The sequence below is a fragment of the Hylobates moloch genome, unplaced genomic scaffold (assembly GCF_009828535.3).
Source record: "Hylobates moloch isolate HMO894 unplaced genomic scaffold, HMol_V3 SCAFFOLD_6, whole genome shotgun sequence".
NCBI lineage: Eukaryota > Metazoa > Chordata > Mammalia > Primates > Hylobatidae > Hylobates > Hylobates moloch.
This window is the reverse complement of record NW_026652281.1, coordinates 59,440,670-59,453,350: the sequence shown is the minus strand read 5'-3', so window position 1 is coordinate 59,453,350 and position 12,681 is coordinate 59,440,670. Positions and strand designations below refer to the sequence as shown.

The following is a 12,681-nucleotide window of genomic DNA, read 5'->3' as shown; positions in this document are numbered from 1 at the left end:
CTCGGAATATATGCAAATCTTTGCTCTAGCAGTTCAATAACTGGCAGTATTGGCTCTCCTGTTTAATTCAAATTTATCTTTTAAGGATCAACTAAAGTTCCAACTCTTTCATGATGCCTTTCAGACAACTTCAGCCAACACTGAATTCACTCCCCTCTGCTGCAATTAGAGGCAGTGATAATACACAGAGTACTAGTTCTTTATATGTTTCAGTGCTTCACAAATAGGTACATAGAATATGCTAGAAAAATTAAGAATTATTCAGGAAAGGCACTAAAAGGTAAGTTATTGAGGGACAATGAGGTGAGAACTGAAAATGTAATGAGTAACTTGTTAAACTGAAACATCAAGGGTCTTTTTATGCTACTTGAGAAAATTTTGTATTTTAGATAGTGATTGCAAATTGATGACCAAGTACACTATTGAGACAAACTGCTTATCAACCATATAATATGAAAGCCAGGAAATCGTGTAAGTGCCCACCTACTAAATTTGTTTATAGAGAGTTAATTAAAGCTTCTTTTCTACCTGTTGCACCTGTTAATCATTTCACAGCGCATTACCTTAGCTAACTGCAAGTGGTAGAATTAAACAAGTCAGACATTTTCCCTAATGAAAATGAAAAGTTGAAGTCTCTGATATTTTCTTCCACACTGACGAGTATTTGTTGCCACAGGTTGTCGTTATATCAAGATAAATCTCAACACTAATTTACTCATATAGAACTTTTCACCAAAAGATAAGCTGCATGATATCCTAGGAAAAAGAATGGTGGCAGGGTGGCTATTAAGAGTGAATAGGAATTTATCAGATGGTTCAGAGAGAGGCTTTGCGGAGAGAAGGAATGCAGGACAGAGAGATCTCGGAGTTGAGAAGGAGGGGCATTCCTCTGAAGATGAAACAACGGGTCTTGAAGAGCATACAGTTTTCCGAAGTTGAAAAAGAAGGCGTGGCTAACATGAACCTCTAAGATTATGTTAACTTTACACTGTAGGCTTTATACTAAACTTTTACCAAACCGTATACTCTAGAAAATGAGTGCCTAAGATAGTTTCTTAGTTGTTAGCTTTATTAAATTTGTGTTAGGAAAGGAACAATGATGGCAGTGGAAAGGAGAGACAAAAGGGGGTTGGACTGCTGTTAGAGAAGCTAGTTGGAATGCCTTGCTCTAGAATACATGAGAAATGATGTCTGAATGAGGCAGCACAGAAAGAAAGATTTACAGGCAGCCAAGAGTTGGGGACAAACAAAGATAAGGCAGAAGAATCTAGGTTCTACTCAAAATGTTTCTGTTAAGAGTTCTCTCAGCCCTACTGAGCCTTAGTTTTCTCAACAGAAGTATTCCCCTAGTGTGAGAGAAGCATAAAAGTAATCTGAATGAGAGGCTCTCAGGTACTCATCTGAGGCAGTCATTGACAATCTTACCATCCAACAATATTAGCAATCGCTAACACAGTGTATAGTATTATTTACCAACAACACAACATTAAGCATACACATTAACTGCTCAGAAGAGTACCAGGCACTTGTAACTGCTATATAAGTGCTAAATATTGTACATGGATGTAAAGCACTTTTAATCCTCACAAGAACAACCCTGTGGGATACTAATAGTATCCCTATGAAAAAATGAGAAATGAGAAAACCGAAGAAAAGAGAGGTCCAGGAATTTGCTCAATGTCAAACAGCTATCAACTGGTGGAGCTATGATTTGAACCCAAGCAGTGTGTCCAGAGTCCACGCCCTGAAGTGCAACACTACACTGCTCCTTCAGAACCGGTCATGCTCTGAGATAATAAAAGCCTTTCTATGTCGAGTCTCATTTTCAAATTATGGGGATACAAATGAGGAGAGGACACAACTAGGGACAGGACAGTCAAGGTTGTCCTAAGCCAGAGGTGATGTGCAAGTTTGAGGGACATGTTGTAAGGTCAACTTGGGCATAATAAATAGTAGTTCTGGTTCAGAAGACACTGAATTCGCATTAAGAGGCACAGAATGGTGATGTTTCAAACCATATTTCTGGTCTCTTTCTGGATAAATAAATATTTACAAGTAGGAAATACTGGGTTTAGCTACACTGAACACCAGAGTAGCTGCTTTAACTTTCAGTGTGCTATTTTGAGTGGATGATTAAATATGCTTTTAAAAGTAGATTTTGTAATATTTTAGTCAATAATCTTCTCCCCTGTAATATACTCAAATGGTAACGAGCTTACTTACTGTCAATTTAAGAGACCAGCTTCTATCAGAGACACCCAATGTTAAAGTGAAATGTCTAGTATTTTTTAGTATCCGCGATTAGTTGTTACCCGGGAAATAACTTCTAATATATAAATGTATAAAAATAATTTCGTTTAGTAATTTGTTAATAGTATCTGATTTTGAGGGATTTGAAGCAAATTGCCACAGGAAAACATTAAGCTGAACATATAGCTGGACCTCTGAAGTATTGATTTGCTGCTTTTACTTCAACAAAATGTTTTACTCACTTTAAAAAAAAAATAAAGCAATTTTGAAAACAGTTACAGCATACTGGGTTGTTAGACAGAAAATGTCACATACATAATAATGCTCACTATCATAAATTAATTTTATATTTTAGTTTTTAAAGTTTTAGGATTAAAAGTTAGTTTCCAATATCAGGATATTGTTTTGTGCCTCAAATGAACATACATCTTTTTATAGAAAATTACTTTAAATTGTGTATCATAAACTTGCTCATACAATCCCTTACTCTAATGGAAGTGACAGTTGAAAAAAAATTAGTGGAAAAATAAGATCTTCTAGATTGCAGTCCTAGACTGAATGCCTGAAGCTTTGTTACATATGCTAGGAACTGTAAGTTATTCAGCTGTTGTGTATCAAAATTGGTTTTTTTTGTTGTTGTTGAGAAAAAAAGATCTTTCACATTGAATAGCTCTAAGAGAAAAGGCAACCACAAAACATTCAGGGGTCAGAAATCTGGGAATGATGAAAATTTCAATATGCTTAATGTAGAATGGGGGCAAATCAGATTTCTGATTCTTATCTTGCTAAATACACCTAATTAGGGATTCTTACACACAAAATAAAGGCTCCACTTTTTCTGGGGGTTTCTTAGGGAAATTATATAATAATGCATAATGTTAAACTATGAAGAAACTTCTGTGAAACCTCAGTGCATTCTGTGGTATATTCTTAGAGAAATACCCCAAGACTACACCAAAGCCAAGAACTATTCTTGGCCATACCAGTTCGGGGGCATCAGACATTCTAAAAAGAGAGCTGTCTCTTCTCTTTGACCATGTCACCTGATGCTGGACCACAGCTTCAGGAATTTCATATTTAGCCTATTTGTCCTTGATGTTTCTTGGGTTGTCTTTTGTTCAGCGATTGTGTGTGTGTGTGTGTGTGTGTGTGTGTGTGTGTGTGTGTGTGAAATTAACAGATTGTCAATGAGACAATGAGCTTTTAACGTACAGCACATACTGTGTAAGCTCTGGATTGTGAGGGAGAGGTAAAGAATTTTTACTTATTACTAAGTTGTTTTTCCAAAGATTGAGAGTCCATAAAGCAGGTTTGTGTTAGCAAACGATTTTCTCATTTGTCCTAACTGCAATGCGGATTTAGGCATCACCATCCCAGCTTTTGACAGATGAGGAAACTGAGGCTTAAGAAGCTTCCATTACTTGACTGAGATCACCCTGTCAGCAAGGAAGAGAGCTTTGATTTGAATCCAAAATGCAGGTTGCTACCACTACATTACAAAAGCCAGATGTCTGAGATTTAGCATGCATCCTTGTATTTGCAAATAAGGAAGAAACTGACAATCTGATGTTTCCAGTACAAAAAAAAACCCCAAATATCATTCTCCTTTGGGTACCGATTTACTGAAGGGATAGTTTTTAATTGCACCATAAAAATGCTATTGAACCACACTATCTTTAAAAAATTCCATTTAACTATGAATGATAGATTTATGACTCATTTAATTGTTCACTTCTTGAGATTTTGGGGCTGTCTCTTTGCTAAAAATGAGGGGGTGTCTTCATTATTGACACAATCGCTCATTCTTTCAGTCATTTTTATAAACAAAAATATTGAGACAGTATAAATTAGAGAGAGCATGACAGAAGAGAAAGAATAATTACTTGTGGTTTTAACATTTACACAACTGCTGCGAACACATCAGAAGTTCATAACGTTCAAAGTAAAATGTGTTGCACTGTACTGTACTGCTCTCACATTCTGCTTCAGATTTATTAATACATTTGCTTTACTTCCACCCTTGAGGATAGGAGCCCCGTGCTGGACATCTCTGTGAAGCCTACTGGTGTGCTCCCTTCACCACACATTTCATAAATACTACTGGAACTGCATTAAGCTAAACATTATAACCAGAAAGGCTAGAAAATCAAGAATGTAGATGATTATAACCATAGCTCACATTTATTAACAAGCACTTACTCTGGGGCAGAAACTGTGCTAGACCCCTTGCATCAATTATCTCATTTAATTTTTACAACAATCCTGAAAAAGAGGAGTTTAACAGACTTTTCAAGGGCAATAGTGCCATCCCTAAAATAATTTGTATATCACATGTTTTCCTTGCTTGTTTTATTATTTTGAATATCTGCCTCTGGAATCTTTTCCCAAACTACTCCTTGGGCAAAAATTTTGCTCCGTGGTTTTACGGTTTTCACTGGGTTGCTTAATATTAGAGCCAACTAAAGATTCAGTTTTCTTGATTGTTATGTAAATTAATGTTATAATGTTTGAATATGTAAACTGGCCATAGATTTAGTTTTCTCTTACTACTATATTATAATGTTCTATATTAGTATAGCAGTGCCTTTTCCTCCTTATACTTTAAATACAACATAATCGGTTCTTTATCATAACTGGAGGTGGTGGGTGGACTCTAAGGTCAAGAAATTGTAAAAAGAAGGCATAATGTCTAGTAAAATAGATAAACTTAAATATTGAGTTCAGTTAAAACAATTGAAATGGAGCAATAATAAATAAACACAGTGAATACTTAGCACCTTTTGGACGTATCAGTTGGTTATAAATTTAAACTGTCATCCAAGGTTCTTGGTACAATACTTAAGTTTAACATAGCTAATGATCTTTCAAATATGATACTGTATCATGACTAAATACTCTTTGGATTGAAATTCAACTGAAACATACTATGTAAGTGTAACTGCAAAATTTAAGTGATTGGCAAAGGTTTGTCTAAAAACAGCAGATTATACTCTTGGCCGACAGCCTTGAAGCACCGAGTGAGAAAGTCCCTGGTAAGTAAAAAACTGATTTCCAAAAGAGGGGGTTTTTAACCAAATCCCCCCTTCTGCATCTGCTGTCTACTGATGCACAATGTCACATCACTGATGATTATGAAAAAAGCTTTCCTTTCTGTGTTATCTCCAAATAAAATCTTATCGTGATGCCAAAGATAGGGAAAAAGAACCTAATGGGTGTATAAAGAGTGCTTTGAGAAAAAAAGACAAATTCTGAATAAAACCAGTATTTCAGGGGGAAATATTAACTGCTTGAATTTAATATTAAAAACAACCAAGGTTTTATTATCCTTCACACTATTAGGTTAAATCAATGGGATATGAGTGAAGAAACCAATCTTCACAGTACTTTACTGTATATATAGAAGGATAGAGGATAAAAAGGATACAATTTGTGAAGTCAGAAATCAGGATAAACAAAGGGCTCTAAAATCTGCTAAAACACTCTCTAGTAAGTTGTAGCCTAAAATTTTCTTTTTTTCCTCTGGAAATCAAACTCCTTAAGAATGAAATCAAACCAAAGGGGTCGAAGGCATATTTTACAACATCCTGACTTAACCTGTAACATTTTTCATTTGTCTTGTCTTTGACCTGCCTTTCTCACTTCAACAGGAGCCCCTAGAGAATGGTATCAAGGTACTGGTTTATCTATAATTTGCCAGGTTTTGTATATGGAAAGTGAACACTGATTTTCTTGGCAGTAGCTGCATACCACATGCTGTAGCTATCTAATTTGAGGACTAGGTTTTTTTTTCCTTTCATCTTGATAAACTTGGTTTGGGTTAAAAATATCATTGTTACTTAATTTCATAGATAGTAATAATAAAGCAATGCTGTTAGTTATTTACTTATGTTTTGGGTGAACTCCCAAGGTAAAACTGCAGATGAATTCAGAATTTTTAATTCAGAACAATTCAAACTAATGGAACAATACTTTCAAAACAGAACCCAACTATTAACCTAGATTTTTTCATTTGCTGCTTAATAATATTTTAAAAATAATGTAAAAATTGCATCTTTATACTAACAATTAGTTTTCCTATTTGAGGGTAATTAAGTATCTTTCTCCCTTTCTTGAATATTGCAATCTTAAGTTATGTTTTCCTGGGCAAAAAAAAATGCAAACTTGTTAAAGCCAATCTTTTAAACTAAATTTTTAACCACTTCACGGATATTTTAAGTCACTAAGTAAGAATTGCAGAGGTGTCTTTCTGGTCAATAAGAAAGTCAGCCAAGAAATTTTTGATAAGTATTCTTGAAAACAAATACTTGCAAAACAATGGTACCGGTACAGAAAAATTAAGCATTGTCTGACCTTTCCTCTTTCCACTTAGTTCTATTTTGTAATATGCTAAGTTTTTTTCTTTTTCAATGCTAGATGAATTACAAAAATATAAACAAAATTTTATGATTATATTATCATAAAACATTGCGTGTAAACGGATTGTAAAAATATTTGTTTCTTATCTCCAATCTGAGTAAGTACTAAGTTCAAAGGTGCTAAGTCATGACCTAAGGTCTTGCTAAATGGAGTCTTTCCAGAGTCTGGAAACCAGATCTCCTATTCACTGCTCAATATTTATCCACGGTAGTACATTGCCACCATCAACTCTCCACGTATTTAGCTGATATAAATTAAGCATTCCAGAAGTGACAGTGCTTGATAACCAAATGCATAAAATAGTAAACAATTAACAATCAAAATAAGAAAATGGCTGTTAGTTTCTTTTTATATAAAAGTATATCTAATTTACAATAAATGCCAATTGAAATTATTAACCAATATACATAAATCTCCTTTGCCTTATTGTCAAATAGCTATGTAGATTGTAAAAGTATCTTAAATGTTCAAAGGAATTCCTAAAGGTTTTTCGTTTCTTTTTTCTCTTTCTTTTTTTGATCTCAACTATGAATCAATAACTCCTTGAGCATACTGGTCCTTTCTACTCAATAAAAGGCAATCATATTATCAAAGTGAAAACAAAGGATACTAACAGGATAGTGAATAATCCAACACAAGGCATTTCTGTGCTAATGGTTATTTCCATTAAATCTAATGACTACAAAACAACTTGATCTTACCATCATCAATAACCACTCAGATTAGCATGTTAAAAGCTTTAATGTGGTCGGGCATGGTGGCTCATGCCTGTAATCCCAGCACTTTGGGAGGCCGAGGTGGGCGGATTGCCTGAGCTCAGGAGTTTGTGACCTGCCTGGACAATGGGTGAAACCCCATCTCTACTAAAATACAAAATATTAGCTGGGCATGGCAGCGTGCGTCTGTAGTCCCAGCTACTCGGGAGGCTGAGGCAGGAGAATTGCTTGAACCTGGGAGGCGGAGGTTGCAGTGAGCTGAGATCACGCCACTGCACTCCAGCCTGGGTGACAGAACAAGACTCCGTCTCAAAAAAAAAAAAAGTTTTAATGTACAGAGTTATGACAAAATGTTATTTTAAAAGCAGTGACTTTTCATTTAGGTTGTTGAGAGGAAAGAATTAAGTAGTGGATGAATAACCATCAACTGAAACCTTAGAAAAGTCACTGTTACTAACTAATGTATTAAAATGACTTGCTGTATATTTCTCTTATACCAAGAGTACAACTCCATCCTGCTACTTCTTTATTACCTTTTGCCTTCATCTTTGAAAGTATTTCAAGTTAAGTGATGATAAGAGGTTGTATTAAGAGGTGATTTGTGATGATCTTAGATACCAACCTACATTTCATTTACTACTATATGTCAGCTCTTTAGGTTTTCCATTAAGAATATTAGAGGAGTTAATGAAACTGCTTTATTGGCCCAGGGTACTCAGCCATTTAATCAAATAGTTAATTAAACATTCGTTGTATACAGTTTCAGAAGAATACATTATTTTTGTGAGTTATAGATCAAGGGTATATCTTTTTTATTGAAAATTACATAATTTCTTTGAAATGTTCCTTCTTGTTTACATCAACACTATTAAAACTTCATGGCTAGAAGATCCATTTTTCCCTTACTCAGCTAACAAACATTTACCGAGTATCTGCTGTGTGCTAACGCTTATGTGTTAAACTGGGAATACAAACTGAATAAGAAACAGTTTGCCTCCACAGAGCTGAGCGTCCTAGAGAGATGTGCCCAGATATTGCAATCATAATGCAATGAGAAATGTAATGTTGGTACAGGCTACTATGTAAGCACGGGAAAGAGGTGCATAACTTCTCTGTTAGAGTCAGGAAAGGCTTTTCTCAAATGGCTGAACTGAATTCTCTGGGATGACAAAGAGTGCTCAGTAGCACGAAGCAGAAGAAGGAAAGGCGTGCTAGGATTGCATAGGTAAGAGCAAGCAGCCCTGACATTGCCAAGTAGCGGCACAGTGTAGCAATTAAGAGCACACACTCTGAGGCTGGGTGCAGAGGCTCATGCCTGTAATCCTAGCACTTTGGGAAGCCAAGGAGAGAGGACTGCTTGAATCCAGGAGTTCAAGACCAGCCTGAAAACCATGGCAAGACCCCATCTCTATAAGGAAAAAAAATTAAAAAATTAGCCAGGCATGGTGGTGCACGCCTGTGGTCCCAGCTACTCAGTAGGCTGAGGGAGGTGGACTGCTTGAGACCAGGAGGTTGAGGCTGCAGTGAGCCTAGATCACGCCACTGCACTCCAACCTGGGTGACAGAGCAAGACACTGTCTCAAAACACACACATATAAACACACAGTATGAAACCTGACTGCCTGGGCTCCTCCTTGGGCAATTACTTAATTTCCGTGTGCCTCAGTTTCCCAATCTGTAGAAAGGGCATAATGTGAACACTTACTTTAAACGACTATTATGAGAATGATACTTTTGGTAGAGTACACAGTAAGAGCAGTTTAAATGTCTACTGTTAGTAGAGTTGGAGGGCCAGGTTCTTGACGGCAGTGGCAGAAGGGAAGAAGGTTAAGGCTGGGGAGTAGGAATGGGCCCAGGGATAAGATGTTCATGGTTAATTTTGAAAGAGAAGCCATGGCTGGATTTTTGGCATGTGGATGATGACCTACAGTTAGCTTAAGGTTTTAAGAAAGAACAAGCAGTCCTGGGGAGACTGGAGCAGGATGCAATATAAAGCAGGGAGATGAATTAGGATGTTCTAGAAACTTACTGGATGATGGTATGATGAGAAAAGGATGGCTCAGGCACTGGATGGGAAAGATGCTACACTTTATGATAAAACTGAGCTGAAAAAAAGCATGCTTACCTTTTTGGTCTTTTAGTATTTACGGGCACATAATAAATGTTCAATTTACTTCCTTGCCTCATGAGACTCTCCCTCCCCCTCACTTTTTTTTTTTTTTTTTTTTTTTTTTTTTTTTTTTTTTTTTTTTTTTTTTTTTTTTTACAAAGTGAGATGACTTGATTTTGAAAAAAACTGCAGCTGCTAAAAAGTAATGTAATTGCAGTCTCGCCACTTGGCCTCAAGAGTTTCAAACTTTATCTGAAACCTTGAATTTCAATGACAATATGCAAAATTTGGAAGTTATATTTTGGCCTTTTTGCTTTGGTTTTCTTCTCTGAAAATGTAGCAACATTCTGGCTGGCCTTGTCCTCTGGTGTTAAGTGATTCTCTGACATCAGCACAGATATATTCAGCCTGACATATGATACTGGTTGGCATGAGAAAGAAGGGGAAGATGGCTGAGTTTATGAGCAGGACATGACAGCTAAGCTTGAGACTAAGTGTCTTCTGCAACAGGTGTTCCTTGGGACCAGAGTTAGAAAGGGCCTCTTCCTCTATTTTTAAAATATGGGTAACACTTTCATAGCTATTTAGAAACTGTGAAAACTACATGCTCATAGCTATAAGATGCAATCAAGTTATAATATTTATTATCACCAGGGTGGAGTAATTCAGTGTCTTTCTTTTTGTTTTCTTCTATTTCTGAATTAGAAGATTCTCATGCCTATGGTAGAGGTCCTGAGGTAAGAGGATGAATTTGCTAAGTGCATAAGATTTTGTTAGTTCGATGATACTATATCCCATATGTGTCAAACTTTTATGCCTACAGGATTGAGAGTCTTCTCTATCCCTAGACGATCATTAAACTTAGCCAACTGTTTGGGAATTGACAATGACAGAATAATTGAACAACCAAACACTTTTTATTTTCAATATAGGATTCCAAAGCATTCTAGCTATTAAGCAGCAACAAGCCACTTCCATCAAAGCTGAGTAGGCCATGTTTTCCTCCACATATTTTTTTACTACTTTTAATGACTTTCAGAACCACTACTAGCTGTTTCCATAATAGCAAGCAAACCGGTGCAAGTGAGATATTGGGTAAAATATCATAACATCTAAACCATTTTTCTTATATTATATCTTGGTCTTTGTGACCACCCAATTCTCAGTCCTCGCCATTCTTTCTAATCATAGTGTTTGGCAGAGACTTGGATCCAAGAAACATTGGTCTGGATTTGATCTGGTTCTCTCATTTTGAGGCTACAAACCACAAAGTATTTTTTGAGGGAAAAAATTTCATTTCCATGTCCAGCAAAATACTACGTGAGTTTACGCACTAATTTGACTCGGCCTAATTTTCAAAAGATATATAAAATAGGAAGCTAATGTTATTCATCTTGTTTGCTCATCACTGTGTAGGTCTAATACTTTTTCTTCATTATTCAGTGAATTGGTGAAGAGCCAGCATCAGAACAGAGAAACTCTACCCTCAAATAGATATATTTATAAAAATGTATTTGTAAACCAATTTTCTTTATCTTCTTTCTTATAATTAGCAGGCTATTCTACTTGACCCTGGCAAAATATTTTAATTAGGCTATCCACGGCTATTTCAATAAACTTGATTTTTTTGACATTTCAAACATAACCTTGTGTCATTCATGCCTGTCTCCTACTATTTTAAATGTATAGCATGTTCCAGCTGCAGAAATTACCATGGTTACTTGTTATGCCAATAGTGAACTGCAGTTGGCATTTGCAAGTATTCTGCTATCTTGCCTCTGCATTGAAAATGACATCGATATCTCAATAATCTCAATATTATGAATTAACACGGAAACCTGGAGAAATGTGACTGAGACAATTATTGGTCACAGTATAAGAAGTTCTTAGCTGAAATATATTTTAGGGTCTTTTTGGGACGCATTATATTCATATTCTCTAAGAGCTCATTTTAATGCCAATGTGATTTTATTTTATTAACAGTATTGTTGAATGATTAAAATCTTAACCCCTCCTTTTCTTTATGTACTCTCCTTTAGAAATGCACAGAAGTTCAATATTTCTTTGGGTGGAAAATGATTCACATTTAATGTGAAATGATTAACAGAGAACACAAAAAGTATGGTTTGCTAAAGGTACTCTTGTGTCCAAGGATGGTATCCAGGATTAAGTTGATTGGATCGGAGCCCTTAATTCTCTGCTGACCAGTTGAAGTTTTATTAAGGAAGGTTCTAGTTAATAAATAGTTTTCTTCTAAGTTACTATTTAACCACTCCTGCTTCAGAAAAGTGCTTTAAAAATTCTTGGTGTCATTTTTCCATGCCTCTCACAGATCTCCTAACTTTATTTGTTCAAAAGAGTTTGTCCTGCAAATCACCTAGTAGAAGAGCTCAGAACAATGATACATACTGCAGTACGGAGTCTGTGCTTACCTGCACTGGTGCCTGCACCAGATGTGAGGTCTCCACCCATCAGACCACCTATGGATTAAAGAGGAAGATCAAAACGAGAAAGGCTAAAGGCCCACAGAACAAAACACTTTACCTTCAGCAACCTCAGTATTTTGTCCTCTTGCAATAGTCATAAACTTGTAAAGTACAACCCAAGTCAGATGGCTGACATTTGTTTTATTGTGCCATGCTGTGCTCAAACGTTAAAAATACATTCAATCACTGACATTTTGCAGAATCTTTTTTCTAAGAAAGTTACATTTAAAAAAATCCAGTCTTTGGTCTCTGCATTTTTATTATTTCTAAGTCTAGGTTTTCCCTAAGCAGATGTTTTATAGAAAGTGAAAGGAAGAGTAAGGTCTACTATATGCTCAGATGACCTCACATTTGATGTTTAGTTCTTTGTAAATATGCTTTATGCCATTAATTTTGTGCAATGTTAATTGTCCAGAAATTTGATCGTGTCATGAATCTACCCACATTTACTACTCAAATCTTATTGACAGACACAATAAAACAAATTTTTCACTGACCACAAATTAAGAAACATATGCTTATTCACTGCTAACTTTAGAAAGTATGTTAAAATTTGGCAATGTTTATTTATGAGAGTCAAGATGTTTCAGTAAGATATTGAACATAAAAATTACTTTTAGTTTTGGGCCTGGCACGGTGGCTCATGCCTGTAATCCCAGCACTTTGGGAGGCCAAGGCGGGTGGATCACGAGGTCAGGAGATA

The 12,681-nt window shown here is 35.9% G+C and overlaps 1 protein-coding gene across 24 annotated transcripts in view; it reads right to left on the bottom strand.

Annotated features, from left to right (window-relative positions):
• MEF2C (myocyte enhancer factor 2C) overlaps positions 1-12,681 on the bottom strand; it is a 170,420-nt gene that overhangs the window by 18,218 nt on the left and 139,521 nt on the right. For all 24 annotated transcript variants that reach the window (XM_032156859.2, XM_032156861.2, XM_032156870.2 and 21 more), the window contains one exon: positions 11,925-11,972. In XM_032156859.2, coding sequence (XP_032012750.1) covers positions 11,925-11,972 — 48 coding nt within the window. The remainder of the gene's footprint in view (positions 1-11,924; positions 11,973-12,681) is intronic.